Below are 21,994 nucleotides of genomic sequence, written 5' to 3'. Positions count from 1 at the left end.
GGTTTGTGGGCGTTAGAGTGGGCGTGGCCAAAAGTTTTTTGGCGAATAGATAGAAATTTACAAGACTAATACAAAAATGAAAAAATCAAAACATTTTTCAAAAGTGTGGGCTTGGCAGCTTTGGGCGGCTTGTGGGCGTTAGAGTGGGCGTGGCAAAAAGTTTTTTTGCAAATCGATAGAAATTTACAAGACCAATACAAAAATGAAAAAATATTAAAAATTTTCCAAAAGTGTTGGCGTGGCAGTTTTGGGCGGTTTGTGGGCGTTAGAGTGGGCGTGGCAGCATGATTCGACAAACTTGCGCTGCGTCTATATCCCTGGAGTCTGTATGCCTAATCTCAACTTTCTAGCTTTTGTAGTTCCTGAGATCTCGACGTTCATACGGACAGACGGACATGGCCAAATCGACTCGGCTATTGATCCTGATCAAGAATATATATACTTTATATGGTCGGAAACGCTTCCTTTTGCCTGTTACATACTTTTCAACGAATCTAGTATACCCTTTTACTTTACGAGTAACGGGTATAATTAAGTTTAAAGTTGCAGCTCATGAGCACTGCTATTTTTATGAACACAGCTGTACATATTTAAACATATATTTTTAACTACTAAAAATTTAAATGTTAAAAAGCTTTTATTATTTTTGGAAATATGAATAAGTGCCTCAAGGCACTTTTGGGGCTTAGAAGGTTAAACTTCATGCAGCTTTTATTTAAAACTTACTTTCTATGTCGCGAGTGCGCTTGGAACTGTGTCTTCTTTACTTATTTTTTGACACTGTGGAATCTGTGCTTCTGAGGTTTTTGAATTTACTTTACCCTCCAAGTCGCTATAACTCGTCTTAAGTATGTCTTATTAACACAAAAGAGCATTTACTTCATTATACCTGTTACTCGTAGAGTAAAAGGGTATACTAGATTCGTTGAAAAGTATGTAACAGGCAGAAGGAAGCGTTTCCGACCATATAAAGTATATATATTCTTGATCAGGATCAATAGCCGAGTCGATCTGGCCATGTCCGGCTGTCCGTCCGTATGAACGTCAAGATCTCAGGAACTACAAAATCTAGAAAGTGTAGATTAGGCATACAGACTCCAGAGACATAGACGGAGCGCAAGTTTGTCGATTCGTGTTGCCACGCCCACTCTAACGCTCACAAACCGCCCAAAACTGCCACGCTCACACTTTTGAAAAATGTTTTTATATTTTTTCATTTTTGTATTGGTCTTGTAAATTTCTATCGATTTGCCAAACAACTTTTTGCCACGCCCACTCTAAAGCCCACAAGCCGCCAAAAACTGTTGATTACTCTCCTTCGCACTTTTTCTAGCTGAGTAACGGGTATCGGATAGTCGAGGAACTCGACTATAGCGTTCTCTCTTGTTTTTATTTTTGTAATTTTAAGATTTAAGCAACCGTCGTTGTGCAACGTCTCCGGACAATGTTGTCCTTACACGTCGATCAAGCCGTCTTTGCCTGATCCGCTTGGTAACTCCTTTGTTGCTGGGAGATCATGTTAATTTATATAGAAGTGGTGCTGCAGTTGGATCTGGTTATATGGTATCACAAACCACTAAATTCCTACGATGCGCAACGCTTGCTACGCAACGCTAGCTAAAACATTTTAATTTAAAGCAATAATTTGATAGGAAACATTTTTTTTTTTTACTGCTATATTGGATTGAGAAAATCAAATCTAAAGTAAAACATTCCAACTATGCCAATAAATTAAACAGAAAATAGAGCATCTTACAAGAAAACGAAATGTCTTAAATCCTAAAGGAGTAATTGTTTCTAATTAATGTAATACAATTTTTATACCCGTTACTAAAAGGGTATACTAGATTCGTTAAAAAGTATGTAACAGGGAAAAGGAAGCGTTTCCGACTATATAAAGCATATATATTCTTGAACAGGATCAATCGATCGACCCGGTTAATCTGGCCATGTCCGTATAAACGTCGAGATCTTAATAACTATAAAAGCGTAGCCCAAGTTTGTTGACCCATTTTGCCACGCCCACAAATCGCCCAAAAGGGTCACGTCCACACTTTTGAAAAATGTTTTGATATTTTTTATTAGTCTGGTAAATTTCTATCGATTTGCAAAAAAAAAAAGTTTGCCACGCCCAATCTAACGTTCTCGAACCGCCCAAAGCTGCCACGCCCAAACTTTTGAAAAATGTTTTAATATTTTTTTGTTAGTCTTGTAAATATCTATTGATTTGCCACTCTTACGCCCACAAACCGCCAGAAACGGTCAGTGTTGACATTTCTCTTCGCACTTCCACCAGCTAAGTAACGGGTATCTAGTATTCAAGGAACTCGGCTATAGCGTTCTCTTTTGTTTTTTCTCTGTTCTGTTAAGTATTGTTATTTCTTCAAAGTTGAAAGTTGATGACACCACTTTTCACATACATAGAACTAAGAGTTGAATAACCGCGTGAGAAAGAGACAAAAGAGGCATTACCGAAATATATTTTTAATTTCATACGAACCTTACATTCACACCTGGTATTACAATTTCCAAGAAGTTTTACTGAAGGGAAGTTTACGCATAATAGGCCACTCTTTCTAACATATATATTTTCCTATTTCCTTGAAAATATACAAATATACGCAAAAAAAAAAATAACAAAACGAACTCAAAATAAACTTTTTCACGGAAATAGAAAATGCAATCTCTGTTTCATTGTTTCCCTATTTCTGTGTAACCTAGTTTCTAATGTATATATGTACTGCATTATTTAATTGAATTAAATATATGATTACTTAATCTTAAACAAATGTACAGGAATTTTACTTTATTATTTATACCCGTTACTCAGTGTAAGAGGTACATTCGTTGTAAATTATGTAACACGAAGAAGTAAGCGTTTTCCCATATAAAGTATACATATTTTTGATCAGGATCAATAGCCGATCTGGCCATGTCCGTCCGTTTTGTGTGGGGTGTGGTTGCAGAAACTGACAAAAATTTAATTCTTGAAAAGTTTCCCAAAATCTTTTTTTTTGGGAATATACTTTGCCCCTAATAAAAAAAAGTTATATGACACGATTTTTTAAATATTTTTTTGGCTCTATCAGCCCAAATTTATATAAATTTTCCTTTTTTCTTACTTTCTTTTAATTTTACTTTCCTTTTCACCTACTTTTTTTTGAACCAATTCCAATCCTTTTAGGTTTTGAGGACCTTCCGATTGGTCTATCACTCGTTATGATCGGACTACTAAAGCAGATTTTAATTTTTTGGTGTATTTGGACTCTCTTGGTGTGCGTTGTACTTGGACTGCCAGTATATTGTCGATATGCTGGAAATTTAAAAATTTCATGCGCTTTACATAAATGATATACCAAAATGAAATAGTTTTTAAAATTTTATTAATTTCAACAATTTTATTAAAAATGTATAAAGACCACTTACCACTTACTGTTGACAAAACTAAAAATTTACGACAACTGCGGTATAATATAAAGAAAGACCGTAAATGTCGTTAATATAAATTGAATCAACCAATTGAAACCTTTTTTTTTTTTGGTTTTCTTTTAGTACCTGCTGAAGACATTTGGCGAGGAGTAACTGCGGTTAGCAATGCTGGAAAAAAAAGAGGTCGTGGGAAAGGAAGTGGAAAAAAAGTTGCAAAGGATCTTAACAAAGGGCAAACTATCGGATTTGGAAAATGTGGTCGCATATGGCCTGGATTGAATTCACCTCTTATTCGTGGAAACGAACTAATAAATCAAGAGAAACTTAGCGAGAATTTAGATAGAGAAAATGGAATATTAAAATTACGTGATTCAATGGGAAACTTTAAAATGATGAAACTAAATCCAATAGACCGAGGGTGGTCTGGAAGTAAAATGCCCGGACGAAGCATTGGACCTCCTGATCCTGTTGGCGACGAAGAGTTTATATCATTTGATACAAGAGTTTTAGAAAACAAAATTGTTTTCATTATGAAAGGAAATATGGGAAGAAAACGAAGATATTCCGTTCTTTCAGTCACTGGAAATTGTAATGGTTTGGCCGGATTTGCTACCGCTAAAGCGCCAGAAGTTCGTACGGCCCTTCGAAAATCAAAGAACCGAGCAGGCCAAAAACTAATCAACATAAACCTCTGTGAAAATAGAACAATTTTCCACGACTTTCGTACAGATTTCGGAAAAACTAAAATTTTTTGTTTTCAGAACCTGATGGATATGGCCTAGTATGTCACCGGGCGATTCAAACAATTTGTAATGTTATAGGTATCAAGGATTTATACGCCAAAATTGAGGGGTCTACGAACCTCCAGAATATTGTTAAGGCATTTTTTATTGGTCTGATGACGCAAAGGTCCTATCAGTATATTGCTAACCAAACAAATTCAAACATTGTTCAACAGCAAAAGACAAGAAATAAATTTATTGATGTAAAAGGAATGCCCATTCTTAATTCAACTCGAACTCGTATCACCCACGAAGTTGACTATATGCATTTCACATTAGGAAATCAAATGGTTTTAAAACGAAAAAGCACAGTACCATTTTATTTTTATGGTAAAGGACATAACTTACATAAAATTAAAGCAGAGCGATTTCGGAATCAAGCTAATGTTCGACTACACAAGCTCGTTAATTTGTATGCCTAATTCATGAAGTTATAAAATTAAATTAAATAAAAAGTAGTTTCATCAATATTTATTTTATATGGAAATAGCGTGTAATACTTAGTTTTCGGTTTGGCCAAGGTATTGCCAAAAAAAATCTAGGTAAGCTAAAGTGGTATAATCCTACATACATAGATAACAATTATTACATTTTCCTAATTAATTTATACGAATTAGGTCCAGTTTTTATCTTATAATATTTAGTGAATATTATAAAAACAATAAATTATTTTTCTTTGCCTTAATTCGGGCTCCAGACTAGCTTGATGTTGATGTGGCTTTTATATTATTAATTATTATTTATTACAAACTCTAAGAACAATAATATTACCACCATTTTTTATTTGTTAAATTTTGTAATGCCACTGTATGGTATTGGAATTTTTAAGTCGAAGCATAATCGCTCTCATTCGCCCAATCTGCAAAGAGGTAGTTTTTAAAAATCTTCTAACAATATTAAATCATATATTGAAAGGGAATTTGTGCGACCAAGGTTTTGTCGGGTACATATACCATATTTAGGAAATTTGTGTGTAATACTAAGCTAACGCGGGGCTGTTGAAATTAAGTAAATGCATTTGCATTTACGATAATGTTGTTCCTATCAAAATAATATTCCTATGATCACCTCGCAATTCACACTTTTGTGTGCGAATAGTACATATTATTACATATATTATATATCATTAAAGTGTTTTATTCCAACCTTTCGTATTGTTAAGGAGAATTCATTGATTACTATTCCATAATAAAAATGTTAAACGGTCCTCATGCGTATGCATGCATAATTACCATATATGTGTTCTTACACATTAGTTTGTTAACATGTTAGGTTCAGCTTGCGGTTTTTTATTTTTAAACTAAAGGCAAAAAATAGTGGCGTTACATTATTCAAGCAAAATAAAAATGGGAAATTAATCAAACCAATGGCCTTTTTGGTTCTTTTGTTAACATTAGTTTTTTGTATGTTTGTTTTAGGTACTAACTCACTCATTCGTTAAATGAAGACTTTGACCGAGCTTTGATGTTTGTATCGAATTAAAATTCTAGGAGCTCCGCTTATGTAAAGTGTCAATCTTTCTATCTGCCAACACTTACGGTATTCAAAATGCATCAGAGATTACGCAATGTCGTTCTTTAGTGACAAGGTAAGACGATCCGATGTCGTCAATAGAGATCACTTTCAGTACGCGCCGCACAGTGGCGCCTTAGATACAAAAGGTTACAAAAGTCATAACTCTCGAACCAGTTGAGATATTTTCATAATTTTTTTAAAATATTTTTTTTAGTAATTTTAGTACCTTCCGATTATGTGTTGAGATAAATAGTAGATTCTATACTCATAAATTAATGTTTTTGAGGAAGTTTTCTCAATTTTTATCCAATTTCGACAAATACTTTTCATATGTTTTCTCTGAAAATGCTAATATGGTACATATTTAATGTTTTAAAAACAAAAAATACATTTTAAAGAAAAAAAATTTTTTTTTTTCGTTTTTGTCAATAAGGTAGCTAAAATGTATGCACTATTTGTTTAAAATAATCATTCAATTTTACTTCATTTAATATTTTGAAGAATAATTAGCCGCCAATACAGGAAAAAATGTATGCCAATTTCGTACTGCGCAGCGACTGCGATTGTATCAGGATTTGCACTAAGCCCGCGTTTTTACCCCTTATGTAGAGTAAAAGGGTACACTAGATTCGTTGAAAAGTATGTAACAGGCAGAAGGAAGCGTTTCTTACCAAATAAAGTATATATATTGTTGATCAGGATCAATAGCGAAGTCGATCTGAAAAGGCCACGCCCACACTTTTGAAAAATGTTTTGATATTTTTTTATTAGTCTGGTAAATTTCTATCGATTTGCAAAAAAAAAAGTTTGCCACGCTGTGAGGAGTTAAAACTCCTCACAAATGCAAATAGTGATCGCATAAGGAGGGCCTGCCGTTGCCAGTTACGCAACAAGGCAAAGCGTAGTAACGGCAGTGCGAAGCCCGGAGAAAGAGAGTTTGGAGACTCTGGGCTGGAGAAAGAGAGTTTGGAGACTCTAGAGGAAGAGCGTTTGGAGACTCGGGAACTGGAGAGAGAGAGGCTGGAGACTCCGGACTTGCTGAAAAGAGAGTTTGGAGAGTCAGCAGGCTCAAAGGCAAATAACGGGACAAATCGAACTTTGGACGGGGCCAACGGTAAAATCATGGACTTTGGATCCGGAGACTGGAGATCAAAGGGATAAACCATTAGAGGAGGCCTATATAAACAGGCCGAGCGCTGGAAGCGAGAGGAAGAGTCAAGGAAAGCAAGTGTACGAGTCAACAACGTTAGAACGAAGTCAGCAGAGAAGCTACGACCGTGATAGTCACCAAGGAGCAAGATCGCTACGTCAAGACGTTCGGGACGAGAAGGTCTCCGAACTGAGACGCAGGTAGCTGAGGTCCAAACGACGAAGCACGAGTAGCCAGGAGGCAAAAAACAGGAGAGGCCAGACCTAAGCGGGCACCCGAGGGCCTTTGAGAGCACCAATTGTTCACCCTAGTCTGGGAACGGTGACGCTTCCCTAAGCCCTCGACCTTCCTTCTCGCGCGTCAGCGGCAATACCAGGCGAAGGTCCGACGCTACGACGAGAGAGAGAGGCGTCCGGACAATTGAAGTACATTGTAAACTGAGCTCAAATAAAGACCTGAGAACGAAACTGCGAGTGTTATTACTGGTAACCGGGTGATCACGTTATTATAAATTTGGTGGGACGAACGCACAAACTCTACTGAGCTAGCCGCACGTATTCCGTAGCGAGCAGACAAACAAAATCAGTTCGTTACATCTGGCGCCCAAATAACGTGATTATCCCGGCAGTAAACACAAATAAAGCAGTATGGGTAGAAGTTGGATCTACCGTCTCAAAAAGGAAGATTTCGCATATGTCGCACAGAGGTTGCGCATATCGCTGTCCGGAAGGACAGAGGACATGCGGAAAGCCCTAGCGGAGTACTACGCAGAGACAGAGAACGACCCAAAGCTCGCAGCAGTCTGGACAGAATTGGAGGCAGCATATCCGCACAGAAGAGGTCCAAGCATAAAACTTACGAACCCCGAGGGCGATGACTTAATCGCAAGTCTGAACATGGAGGAGATGTTTCGAGAAGGGCAACGGAGAGAGACAAGCAGGGAAATGAGGCCAAGTCCAGAAAGACCCAGACCCAGCCCGCCAGACTACGCGAAAGTAGCGAGCAAGTATGAGAGTGGTCTTTTCGCTTCGACGGAGAAGAAAAACCCCTCGAATTCCTGGAGCAGGTGGAATGGTCCGCAAACACATACGGTTGGACCTGAACATGATTCCCCGAGCCATGCCGGAATTAATGCAGGGAAAGGCTCTGAAGTGGTACATAGCCAACAACAAGCACTGGAGGACTTGGGCCGAGTTCATAGACAGTTTCCAGACGTATTTCCTGCCCAGGGGATATTCACGAAGCTCGCGGACAAGGCAACAAAGGAAGCAAGGGTTCAGGGAGGCATTCAAGGACTACATGGTCGAGATGCAGACCCTATAAGACCCCTTGGGTATGGGAAGAAAGAAACGCTGGAGCTCATCAAGGAGAACTGCACGCCAGACCTCCGAATAGCGTTGAGATCCTACCACGTGGACGACCTAGAGGCTCTCATGATCCTGGCAGATGAATACGGGGAACTGCACAGGGAACGGGAGGAATTTGCGGAAGAGCACAAATACAGCCGCAACAAAGCCCCGGCCGCAACACACGTCACGTGCAGAAGGTGTGAGGACTCAGGAGATCCAGGCACGCATACCCGGGAACAGTGGGCACAATATACCCCGGTCCAGGCCAGGCGACAAAACGACCCTATGGAGGCCGCCAGTCACCACAGAGACACACTGGAACAACGTCAGGGGGCAACCCGGGTCAGAACCCAACCCATATTGCCAATCCACAGGAAGCGTGTCGCAGGTGCGGCGGACACGGCCATTGGGCAAGAGGCTGCCGAGAACAGAGGCTGCTGTTCTGCTGGATGTGCGGGAAAGTAGGAGTCCGAAGCACAGAATGCTGCCAGAGAGCGGGAAATGGCCAGCGATCCCAGCCGCAGAGAGACGGGCCGGGGTCGCAAGATGCCGCCTCTCCAAACTAACCGGAAAACTAATCGAGGAGGAGCAGCAGTTGTCCACAGCGGTAAAGATCGGTGGGGACACGTACAAGGCCACGATCGACACCGGGGCGGACAAGCTGGCTGCCCAGGGAGCGATTACAAGGATACGACGGCAGGTTAGGTTGGCAGATGGAAGGTGTGGCGAAATCAACGCAAAGTTCGAAATAGGAGTGGAGTTCGGCAACAGGCGACTCGTCATGAGCCTGCTAATATTACCAGGGATAGTGGATGCATTGGTGCTGGGGTGGAATTTCCTCACGCAAGTCGGGGCCGAGATCAAGTGCGCCGGTCATGAAATCCGAATACCGGCCAGAGGCAGACACAACGGGTGGCTCGAGGAGAAGTTGTCGGTCGCATTAGTCCAAAAGGACGGCGAAGAGGACCACGTGGACAAATTCCTGGAAACAGAGCTCGCGAGTTTCAAGCCATGACCGGAACGTCGAGTATAGCCGAGCACACGATAACCATGAAGGAAAAGATTCCAAAGATTCAAGGGGAGATCAACGCGAAGGTGGACGAACTGCTGGATGGGGATGATAGAGCATTCAAGGAGCCCGTACAGCTCACCCATAGTCATGGTGAAGAAGAAAACGGGAAAATGGAGACTATGCGTGGACTTCAGGCAGATAAACGCGAACTCCATAAAGGATGCCTACCCGATGCCACGGATAAACTACATCCTCGATCAACTAAGGGAGGCGCGATTTATAAGCAGCCTGGACCTAAAGGATGGGTATTGGCAAATACCACTGGAAGAGTCAAGCCGGGGCTTCACGGCCTTCACGGTCCCAGGGAAAGGGCTGTTCCAATGGAAGGTGATGCCATTTGGGTTACACTCCGCGTCGGCCACATTTCAACGGGCCCTGGATCAGGTGATTGGACCGGAAATGTCGCCGCATGCATTTGCGTATCAGACGACATCATCGTGATTGGCCGCACCCTAGAGGAACACAAGAGAAACCTCAGGGAGGTATTCAGTCGCTTGAAGAAAGCGAACCTGAAAATAAACCCGGAAAAATGCCAGTTCTTCAAACAAGAACTTCTGTACCTAGGGCACCGCGTCACAAGCCAAGGGATAGGCACGGACCCAGAGAAGGTAGCAGCGATAGCCCAGCTAGAACCACCGTCATCGGTCCGAGAACTGAGGCAATACCTTGGAGTCGCATCGTGGTACCGACGTTTCGTGCCTGACTTCGCGCGCATCGTAAGGCCACTCAACGACCTCCTCCGCAAGGGTACATGGTCACAGGACCACCAGCAAGCCTTCGAGGAGGTAAAAGCCAGATTGGTTACCGACCCAGTCTTGGCGTGCCCCGACTTCGGGACGTTCATCCTGCAAACGGACGCCAGTGACTACGGGATTGGGGCAATCCTCACGCAGGACACAGAAGATGGCGAAAGGGTCATTTCATACTCCAGCCGGACCCTAAACGGAGCCGAGAAGAACTACTCGACAACGGAGAAGGAGTGCTTGGCAATTGTGTGGGCTATTCGGAAGCTAAGGCCGTACCTTGAGGGATACCACTTTAAGGTGGTGACGGATCATATGGCGCTAAAGTGGCTGAACAGCATGGAAAGCCCTTCGGAAAGAATTGCCAGATGGGCGTTGGAGCTGCAGCAGTATGACTTCGAGGTAGCATACAGGAAAGGCCGGTTGAACGTGGTAGCAGACGCATTGTCGAGGCAGCCACTGCCAGAGTCGGTCTCAGCAGAACCCGATATGCTGAGAAGAACGCAGGACAAGGGGGCCGAATCAGAGTGCAGCTGGATCAAGAAAATGCGAGAAAAACTAAAAGCACAGCCTCAAAAGTTCTCAGACTACGTGTGGGAGGGTAGCACCCTTTACAGGCAGATTCCGCATAGAGCAGGGAACGAAGATGTAGTGACCTGGAAGCTATGTGTTCCGCGGCAGCTGAGAGAAACGGTCTTGCGTGAAAACCACGACGCCCCAGCAGCCGGTCATGTAGGCAGTCGGAAGACGATTGCACGGCTTGCAGCCCGGTACTACTGGCCAGGAATACAGAGAGACGCAAGGGCCTACGTTCGGAAGTGCGAGGACTGCGCCAGGTTCAAACCGAATCAGCGGCAGGCGGCGGGAAAGATGTTGACACATCCGGAGGAGCCCTGGGCGAAGTGTGCGCCGATTTCGTCGGACCACTACCGAGGTCGAAACACGGAAACAGTATGTTGTTGGTACTGATCGACAGGTTTTCGAAGTGGACGGAGTTGGTGCCTTTGCGAACAGCCACGGCGGAAACGTTGCAGAAAGCGTTCAGGGAACGCATAGTCTCACGATTTGGAGTACCGAAGGTGGTGATCACGGACAACGGCGTGCAGTTCACGAGCCGGGCTTTTAAGAAGTTCCTCAACGACATGGGGATAAAGCAGCAGTTTACGGCACCGTATACCCCACAGGAGAATCCGACAGAGAGAGCAAACCGCACTGTGAAGACAATGATAGCGCAGTTTGCCGGACAGGGAGGATTGGGATGAAAGGTGGCCCGAAATCATGCTGGCGTGAATTCCAGTGTTTCAGATTCCACAGGCTACTCACCGGCATTTTTGACACAGGGCCGCGAGCCAAACTACCGAACACACTCTATGACAGAGAAACGCTAGGTACGGGAAGGCAACCAGAGTCACCGAAGGAAACGCTGAGAAGATGAGAGAGGTCTTCGAGATTGTGCGCAGGAACCTAGAGAGGGTGTCCCAGGACCAAGCAAGGCATTACAACCTACGGAGAAGACAGTGGAAGCCAAGCGTTGGTGAAGTGGTGTGGGCCAAGGAGCACCATTTGTCTAAAGCGGTGAAGGGTTTGCGGCCAAATAGCTCGAGGTTCGATGGACCGTATCAAATTGTGGATTTCATATCGCCAGTGATATGTAAGATTCGCCACCGGACGAACAAAAAGGAACACGGTACATGTGAGCGACCTAAAACAGCAGGATCAGGAGGAGAATGGGGACAAGAACGTGGAGTCGGATCCGTCAGAAGGAAGCAGGGAAGGCATGCAGGAGAAGATGACAACACCTGAGAACGGACGGGCTCGGCAGCCGTTCTAGCGCGTCAGGCCGAGGCGAGAGTCAACGGATGCAGACGGCGAGTCCGACAACCATTACGTCGTCAGGCCAAGGCGAGAGTCAACGGCTGCGGACCGCGAGCAGACCAGAGTATTGCCGCACAACCACCACAGGGAAGAGTAGGGTCAGAAAGAAAAAGAAAACAGGAGCGGCAGCCTGAAGATGACAGTACCTGAGAGCGGACGAGGCTCGACAACCGTTCTAGCGTCAGGCAAAGGCGAGAGTCAACGGGACAGACGGCGGTCCGACAACCGTTTTAGCGTCAGGCCAAGGCGAGAGTCAACGGATGCAGACCACGAGCGGACCAGAATATTGCCTCAACAACCAAACCAGGGGATAATAAGTCCACTAACGGCGGGAAGCGGAAGAACAACGGAACCTGAGAACGGACGAGGGTCGCTAACCAATCTAGCGTCAGGCCAGGGCGAGAGTCAACGGGTGAAGACTGCGAGGCCAACAACCGTTCTAGCGTCAGGCCAAGGCGAGAGTCAACGAAGGCAGGCCACGAGCGAACCAGAGCACCAATGAACATTCCCGACGGAAGCGGGACAGAGGGGAAGAATGGAATAGAAGGATGGACCCAGCTGGGTCAACAGCCCACCACCGGAAAGGGGGACCCGATCCGACTCTGAAGGAAAAAACCCACGAAGGAAGAAACAGACTACGGGTCCAGGACTGAAACACAAAGAGGCTATGCAACCGGGCAATAAGCTCGTTGAATGTCCCGAAAAAAAGGAGGGACAGTACGAGAGTCAAGGAAACAGTACCGTAAGAACGAGCGTCTGGAGTCGGAGACCGACAAAGTCAGACTAAAGACCGGGCCCGAAGCACCAATACCAGAGAGCAGATAGAAGGTGGGAAGAGATCGACGCCGACGTAGGCCGCCGTGGGACATAACGGTAAAGGTCTAAAAGGGAGCGGCGAAACCGAGGTGTAATGGAGAGCCGAGCGAAGGGCTCAAGTCACAAGAAGTTCGACAACCAAGATAAGCGCAACTGCCGAATTGCACCACACGACGAGGCTGGCCACTAGGGGTCAGAGGGTCGAAGGACCCGACGAGGGGCAAGGACGGTCGGGGGGTAGGCGTATGCCTAACCCTCGGCCCACCCTAGCTCCGAGGCGTGGTGCCGAGGACGATCGGGGAGAGGACCCGGAGCCCGTATTCACGTCGGACGAAAGCGAGCTGGAGTGGGAGGAGGACCCGAAGAAAGAAATGAGGACCTGGCGGCTGAAGAGGGCCAGGAGCGGAGCCGATAACCGAATCCTTCCGGGGACCGCGCCTGTGTTTGAGGAGGGGAGGCAGAACCCTAGAGGAAGCGGGGGGACGTCAGCAGCGATGGCAAACGCCATCGTGAAGATGCGGAGACTGGAGGCCGACCGAGTGGTGGCCAGGGAAGCCCCGCATCCGGAACGGATGGCAGCGAGGGAGGAGTACGAGGCCCCTAAGGGAGCGCGCGTCCGCATGCAGCAGCGGGCAGCCATGGCGGCCATGCACGAAATCCAGCAGAGGGCGAGGACCAAGGAGGAGGAGGAGAGAAGGTGGCTCCAGGAGCTCGAAAGGGCAGAGGAGGAGGAGTGCGCGGCATGGGAGCTGGTCCCCTGGCACGAGGAGGGAGAAGCCGGTGGCAAAGGGGGAGAGGTACCCGCCACTCCGCGGTACATACACTCGGAGGAAGTGGTGAAGGAAGAGACCCCGGAGCCGTCCCCACCCCGTCACCCATAGCGTCAGCGAGGATCCCACCTACGCCCAGGCCACGGCACTGGCCACCCAGCCCCTCACCCAACCGGTGCCGACCGCCCGTCCACCACGGCTCCACCAACCCACCCGGAACCCCAGGACCCCGTGGAAAACAGGACCCTCCGACCCCGCACGCCAGGATGTCGCACCAAGTGAGGGAGTACACTGAAGGAGGCAGACGATGGCGGCAACAGGTCGTCACGTGGACATGGCCGGTTGGGTCCGAAGGGCCCAAAGAAGAAGAGGCGCCGGTCCATGGCGGTTGGGCTCCGCCAACTCCGGACACTGTGGCCGAGCTGGAGAAGGGGCCATGGGTGTGGCCATCACCCAAGGACACCCCAAGGCCCGGACTCCAGCGGCAGTCATCCGCTCCAGCGGTGGGTGTCCTCGCATCCCGGCCGTCCTGGGTGCTGACGGCGTCTGCATCAGAGGTCCAGCGATGGGCTCCGATTCCGGAGGCGGAATGGCCCGCGGAGTTATGGATGAGCCGGTGATCCGGGACGCCAAGCGCCGAGGTAGCAGCCGGTGCGTGGTCCTGCACCGCGGAAACGAAAGGTTCCGAGTAAGGGTAGCGGCGACTGGGATCCGATTGTTTGGGTTGGTGAACGATGTCCAGGTAGCTGATCCCGCCCGGAGTTAAATAATAAAAAAAATAATAATACGAAACGCAAACACAAAAACACGTAGCACATTATTTAAAAGGACGGATTACACGAACGCGCACATGTGGGCGAAATCTGGAAGAGAAGAGGAGTAAATGTTAGTGGGCACATGAAAGAGAAGAAAAGCACAGGCAGGAACTCACGTGTGGGTCGAAGGGCGGCCGGAAAGAGAGTCCTTCCGCAAGTGCTGGTCCTTCTCCAGGAAAAGGGGTCTATGTCGATGCCATCTAAAGCAAGGAAGAGCAAAAGGTCAGCATGCGCAAACACAAGAGAAGGAAAATGTATATATAAAACCCAAATAGGGCACTCACGTGTATGCCGAAGGCGAAATCCCGAAGAGAAAGCAGCCATCCGCGACATCTGGGTCCATCGAAGGAGGGGGGGGGAGTCCTAAGCTGCCAAGAGGAAGTGGAATGAAGGAAGGGAAAAGGGAAATTTCTAAGAGGAAAACTTACCTAAAATTCCTTCTGTTGTCAGCATTTGCGGAGTCACCATGTGCTTAGGGAAGGGGCGCCTCGATTACAAGGCGGTCGTTCGGCACTCGATAGTGTAAATCGATGGGCAAAGACATCGGAAAAAACAGCACATGACGGGTCACACTACGGAAATACCAGGGTCACCAAGTGGCAACGCCGCCCCAACGGAAGTTATCGGGATCTATCGGTAACAATCGATCAACGGCGAATGGTGTGACCAGATGACGAGAAGACGAAAATGTGGAAGGCGGGAAGAAGAGCGTAGAACGAAGAAGCATCACGGAAGTACGAATGAGCGGCAAAGTTTGAAATTAAGAACGAGGAATATACTCAAAGGAGATCGGCGCTGTGGAACTCGAGACGGAGCTGTGAGCGTTGACGGAATCCCAAGAGTGTTCCGCTGTAACCGCAGGGCCGGATTTTCCCGAAGAAAGGGGGAGATGTGAGGAGTTACAACTCCGCACAAATGCAAATAGTGATCGCATAAGGAGGGCCTGCCGTTGCCAGTTACGCAACAAGGCAAAGCGTAGTAACGGCAGTGCGAAGCCCGGAGAAAGAGAGTTTGGAGACTCTGGGCTGGAGAAAGAGAGTTTGGAGACTCTGGGTTGGAGAAAGAGAGTTTGGAGACTCTAGAGGAAGAGAGTTTGGAGACTCGGGAAGTGGAGAGAGAGAGGATGGAGACTCCGGACTTGCTGAAAAGAGAGTTTGGAGAGTCAGCAGGCTCAAAAGCAAATAACGGGACAAATCGAACTTTGGACCGGGCCAACGGTAAAATCACGGACTTTGGATCCGGAGACTGGAGATCAAAGGGATAAACCGTTAGAGGAGGCCTATATAAACAGGCCGAGCGCTGGAAGCGAGAGGAACAGTCAAGGAAAGCAAGTGTACGAGTCAACAACGTTAGAACGAAGTCAGCAGAGGAGCTACGACCGTGATAGTCACCAAGGAGCAAGATCGCTACGTCAAGACGTTCGGGACGAGAAGGTCTCCGAACTGAGACGCAGGTAGCTGAGGTCCAAACGACGAAGCACGAGTAGCCAGGAGGCAAACAACAGGAGAGGCTAGACCTAAGCGGGCACCCGAGGAAGCGGCAGGGATTGTGGTGTAGACCCGGTGGACTGTGTAGGAGATCGCGTGCTTAAACCAGGCGATAGCCTGGTGTGACCGTGCAATCCAAGCAGGCGTGGTACCGGCGCCGCCAGTCCGAACCAGACGTGGGCTTGACGCGTTGCTGTTCCACAGGCGTTTGCCTTGGGGATCACAACCGTGAGCTTCCGTGAGTCTGCGTACGACAACAATTCTCAGCCCACGCGACAAGCGCCCACAACGAAGGTCCGCGCCACCCAGGACGACGAAAGCGGCAAGACAGTGGAACCAGGCCGCCGAGCACACATCCAGGTCCGACCGCACCCGACAGAAGAGAAAGGTAGGGTGGAACGTTCGTCTTTCACTGGGCGTCTTGCTAACAGGGTCTGCGACGTATCCGGGCGGTAGCGCGGTCCGGACAATTGAAGTACATTGTAAACTGAGCTCAAATAAAGACCCGAGAACGAAACTGCGAGTGTTATTACTGGTAACCGGGTGATCACGTTTTTCTATAAAACTTGGTGGGACGAACGCACAAACTCTACTGAGCTAGCCGCACGTATTCCGTAGCGAGCAGACAAACAAAATTAGTTCGTTACAACGCCCACTCTAACGTTCTCAAACCGCCCAAAGCTGCCACGCCCACACTTTTGAAAATGTTTAATATTTTTTTGTTAGTCTTGTATATATCTATCGATTTGCCACTCTTACGCCCACAAACCGCCAGAAACGGTCAGTGTTGACATTTCTCTTCGCACTTCCACCAGCTAAGTAACGGTATCTAGTATTCAAGGCTATAGCGTTCTCTTTTGTTTTTCTGTTCTGTTAAGTATTGTTATTTCTTCAAAGTTGAAAGTTGATGACACCACTTTTCACATACATAGAACTAAGAGTTGGATAACCGCGTGAGAAAGAGACAAAAAGAGGCATTACCGAAATATATTTTTAATTTCATACGAACCTTACATTCCACACCTGGTATTACAATTTCCAAGAAGTTTTACTGAAGGGAAGTTTACGCATAATAGGCCACTCTTTCTAACATGTATATTTTCCTATTTCCTTGAAAATATACAAATATACGCAAAAAAAAAATAACAAAACGAACTCAAAATAAACTTTTTCACGGAAATAGAAAATGCAATCTCTGTTTCATTGTTTCCCTATTTCTGTGTAACCTAGTTTTTAATGTATATATGTACTGCATTATTTAATTGAATTAAATATATGATTACTTAATCTTAAACAAATGTACAGGAATTTTACTTTATTATTTATACCCGTTACTCAGTGTAAGAGGTACATTCGTTGTAAATTATGTAACACGAAGAAGTAAGCGTTTTCCCATATAAAGTATACATATTTTTGATCAGGATCAATAGCCGATCTGGCCATGTCCGTCCGTTTTGTGTGGGGTGTGGTTGCAGAAACTGACAAAAATTTAATTCTTGAAAAGTTTCCCAAAATCTTTTTTTTTGGGCATATACTTTGACCCTAATAAAAAAAAGTTATATGACACGATTTTTTAAATATTTTTTTGGCTCTATCAGCCCAAATTTATATAAATTTTCCTTTTTTCTTACTTTCTTTTATTTTTACTTTTCTTTTCACCTACTTTTTTTTGAACCAATTCCAATCCTTTTAGGTTTTGAGGGACCTTCCGATTGGTCTATCTCTCGTTATGATCGGACTACTAAAGCAGATTTTAATTTTTTGGTGTATTTGGACTCTCTTGGTGTGCGTTGTACTTGGACTGCCAGTATATTGTCGATATGCTGGAAATTTAAAAATTTCATGCGCTTTACATAAATGATATACCAAAATGAAATAGTTTTTACAATTTTATTAATTTCAACAATTTTATTAAAAATGATATGAAGACCACATACTGTTGACAAAACTAAAAATTTACGACAACTGCGGTATAATATAAAGAAAGACCGTAAATGTCGTTAATATAAATTGAATCAACCAATTGAAACCTTTTTTTTTTTGGTTTTCTTTTAGTACCTGCTGAAGACATTTGGCGAGGAGTAACTGCGGTTAGCAATGCTGGAAAAAAAAGAGGTCGTGGGAAAGGAAGTGGAAAAAAAGTTGCAAAGGATCTTAACAAAGGGCAAACTATCGGATTTGGAAAATGTGGTCGCATATGGCCTGGATTGAATTCACCTCTTATTCGTGGAAACGAACTAATAAATCAAGAGAAACTTAGCGAGAATTTAGATAGAGAAAATGGAATATTAAAATTACGTGATTCAATGGGAAACTTTAAAATGATGAAACTAAATCCAATAGACCGAGGGTGGTCTGGAAGTAAAATGCCCGGACGAAGCATTGGACCTCCTGATCCTGTTGGCGACGAAGAGTTTATATCATTTGATACAAGAGTTTTAGAAAACAAAATTGTTTTCATTATGAAAGGAAATATGGGAAGAAAACGAAGATATTCCGTTCTTTCAGTCACTGGAAATTGTAATGGTTTGGCAGGATTTGCTACCGCTAAAGCGCCAGAAGTTCGTACGGCCCTTCGAAAATCAAAGAACCGAGCAGGCCAAAAACTAATCAACATAAACCTCTGTGAAAATAGAACAATTTTCCACGACTTTCGTACAGATTTCGGAAAAACTAAAATTTTTTGTTTTCAGAAACCTGATGGATATGGCCTAGTATGTCACCGGGCGATTCAAAACAATTTGTAATGTTATAGGTATCAAGGATTTATACGCCAAAATTGAGGGGTCTACGAACCTCCAGAATATTGTTAAGGCATTTTTTATTGGTCTGATGACGCAAAGGTCCTATCAGTATATTGCTAACCAAACAAATTCAAACATTGTTCAACAGCAAAAGACAAGAAATAAATTTATTGATGTAAAAGGAATGCCCATTCTTAATTCAAATCGAACTCGTATCACCCACGAAGTTGACTATATGCATTTCACATTAGGAAATCAAATGGTTTTAAAACGAAAAAGCACAGTACCATTTTATTTTATGGTAAAGGACATAACTTACATAAAATTAAAGCAGAGCGATTTCGGAATCAAGCTAATGTTCGACTACACAAGCTCGTTAATTTGTATGCCTAATTCATGAAGTTATAAAATGTAAATTAAATAAAAAGTAGTTTCATCAATATTTATTTTATATGGAAATAGCGTAATACTTAGTTTTCGGTTTGGCCAAGGTATTGCCAAAAAAAATCTAGGTAAGCTAAAGTGGTATAATCCTACCTACATAGATAACAATTATTACTTTTTCCTAATTAATTTATACGAATTAGGTCCAGTTTTTATCTTATAATATTTAGTGAATATTATAAAAACAATAAATTATTTTTCTTTGCCTTAATTGGGGCTCCAGACTAGCTTGATGTTGATGTGGCTTTTATATTATTAATTATTATTTATTACAAACTCTAAGAACAATAATATTACCACCATTTTTTATTTGTTAAATTTTGTAATGCCACTGTATGGTATTGGAATTTTTAAGTCGAAGCATAATCGCTCTCATTCGCCCAATCTGCAAAGAGGTAGTTTTTAAAAATCTTCTAACAATATTAAATCATATATTGAAAGGGAATTTGTGCGACCAAGGTTTTGTCGGGTACATATACCATATTTAGGAAATTTGTGTGTAATACTAAGCTAACGCGGGCTGTTGAAATTAAGTAAATGCATTTGCATTTACGATAATGTTGTTCCTATCAAAATAATATACCTATGATCACCTCGCAATTCACACTTTTGTGTGCGAATAGTATATATTATTATCATATATTATATATCATTAAAGTGTTTTATTCCAACCTTTCGTATTGTTAAGGAGAATTCATTGATTACTATTCCATAATAAAAATGTTAAACGGTCCTCATGCGTGTGCATGCATAATTACCATATATGTGTTCTTACACATTAGTTTGTTAACATGTCAGGTTCAGCTTGCGGTTTTTTATTTTTAAACGAAAGGCAAAAAATAGTGGCGTTACATTATTCAAGCAAAATAAAAATGGGCAATTAATCAAACCAATGGCCTTTTTGGTTCTTTTGTTAACATTAGTTTTTTGTATGTTTGTTTTAGGTACTAACTCACTCATTCGTTAAATGAAGACTTTGACGAGCTTTGATGTTTGTATCGAATTAAAATTCTAGGAGCTCCGCTTATGTAAAGTGCCAATCTTTCTATCTGCCAACACTTACGGTATTCAAATGCATCATCTTCCCGCGGATTCCCGCCATTAAGATTACGAAACACATAAGCTTTACTTTTGTCAAGAGTAGGATTCAAGTTGATCTGCGCAGCAATCCGGGAAGACTGCGTTAGGAAACCCTAAATAAGAGATTACGCAATGTCGTTCTTTAGTGACAAGGTAAGACGATCCGATGTCGTCAATAGAGATCACTTTCAGTACGCGCCGCACAGTGGCGCCTTAGATACAAAAGGTTACAAAAGTCATAACTCTCGAACCAGTTGAGATATTTTCAAAATTTTTTTAAAATATTTTTTTTAGTAATTTTAGTACCTTCCGATTATGTGTTGAGATAAATAGTAGATTTTATACTCATAAATTAATGTTTTTGAGGAAGTTTTCTCAATTTTTATCCAATTTCGACAAATACTTTTCATATGTTTTCTCTGAAAATGCTAATATGGTACATATTTAATGTTTTAAAAACAAAAAATACATTTTAAAGAAAAAAAATTTTTTTTTTCGTTTTGTCAATAAGGTAGCTAAAATGTATGCACTATTTGTTTAAAATAATCATTCAATTTTACTTCATTAAATATTTTTGAAGAATAATTAGCCGCCAATACAGGAAAAAATGTATGCCAGCCATACAATTACGTACTGCGCAGCGACTGCGATTGTATCAGGATTTGCACTAAGCCGCGCGTTTTTATACCCCTTATGTAGAGTAAAAGGGTACACTAGATTCGTTGAAAAGTATGTAACAGGCAGAAGGAAGCGTTTCTCACCAAATAAAGTATATATATTCTTGATCAGGATCAATAGCCAAGTCGATCTGACCATGTCCGTCCGTATGAACGTCGAGATCTCAGGAAGTACAAAAGCTAGAAAGTTGATATTAAGCATACAGACTCCAGAGACATAGAAGCAGCGCAAGTTTGTCGATTCATGTTGCCACGCCCACTCTAACGCCCAAAACTGCCACGCCCACACTTTTGAAAAATAATTTGATATTTTTTTATTTTTGTATTGGTCTTGTAAATTTCTATCGATTTGCCAATAAACTTTTTGCCACGCCCACAAACCGCCCACACTTTTGAAAAATGTTTTGATATTTTTTTCATTTTTGTATTGGTCTTGTAAATTTCTATCGATTTGACAAAAACCTTTTTGCGACGCCCACTTTAACGACTACAAGCCACCAAAAACTGTCAGTGTTAAAGACTTTCCTTCGCACTTCCACTTGCTGAGTAACGGGACGGGTTGTTTACGCTGAGTTGAAAGTATCTTTTTTTTTCGCGCGAGTCCCACGCGCTGCCGTGTATCGTACAGCTGTTCCAAGCATCGTTCTACGTTTAGCTTAGGAGGGTAAGTTAATTAACATTAGTCTTCTTGAATAAGGAGGTAATCTAAGGTTTGCATCCCAATTAAGGCGACGTAAGGCAAAAAGTAAGTTATTTTGAACTGATTCAATGCGGTCCGAGTAAACTTCATATTGTGGACTCCAAACAGGTGATCCATACTCGAGGATCGGACGGACTAGAGATGTAAATAAGGTTTTGGTCATGTAAGGATCATCAAATTCCTTTTCATATGTTTTCTCTGAAAATGCTAATATGGTACATATTTAATGTTTTAAAAACAAAAAATACATTTTAAAGAAAAAAAATTTTTTTTTTCGTTTTTGTCAATAAGGTAGCTAAAATGTATGCACTATTTGTTTAAAATAATCATTCAATTTTACTTCATTTAATATTTTTGAAGAATAATTAGCCGCCAATACAGGAAAAAATGTATGCCAGCCATACAATTACGTACTGCGCAGCGACTGCGATTGTATCAGGATTTGCACTAAGCCGCGCGTTTTTATACCCCTTATGTAGAGTAAAAGGGTACACTAGATTCGTTGAAAAGTATGTAACAGGCAGAAGGAAGCGTTTCTCACCAAAT

The 21,994-nt window shown here is 43.4% G+C and overlaps 1 protein-coding gene and 1 pseudogene across 1 annotated transcript; both read left to right on the top strand.

The window, feature by feature from the left end:
• Window positions 1-3,500: 3,500 nt before the first annotated feature.
• LOC120322240 (28S ribosomal protein S5, mitochondrial-like) lies at window positions 3,501-18,079 on the top strand (the record flags this gene model as incomplete). The annotated part of the gene is given in 4 exon segments (XM_043207236.1): window positions 3,501-4,188; window positions 4,191-4,753; window positions 5,630-5,799; window positions 17,859-18,079. Coding segments are annotated over 2 exon segments (1,131 nt in total), but the record flags the coding sequence as incomplete, so codon positions are not given.
• LOC120322241 lies at window positions 14,987-18,998 on the top strand (annotated as a pseudogene).
• Window positions 18,999-21,994: the final 2,996 nt, after the last annotated feature.

This window comes from Drosophila yakuba, unplaced genomic scaffold (assembly GCF_016746365.2).
Source record: "Drosophila yakuba strain Tai18E2 unplaced genomic scaffold, Prin_Dyak_Tai18E2_2.1 Segkk24_quiver_pilon_scaf, whole genome shotgun sequence".
Classification (NCBI taxonomy): domain Eukaryota; kingdom Metazoa; phylum Arthropoda; class Insecta; order Diptera; family Drosophilidae; genus Drosophila; species Drosophila yakuba.
This window is presented reverse-complemented; position numbering and strand designations above follow the sequence as displayed.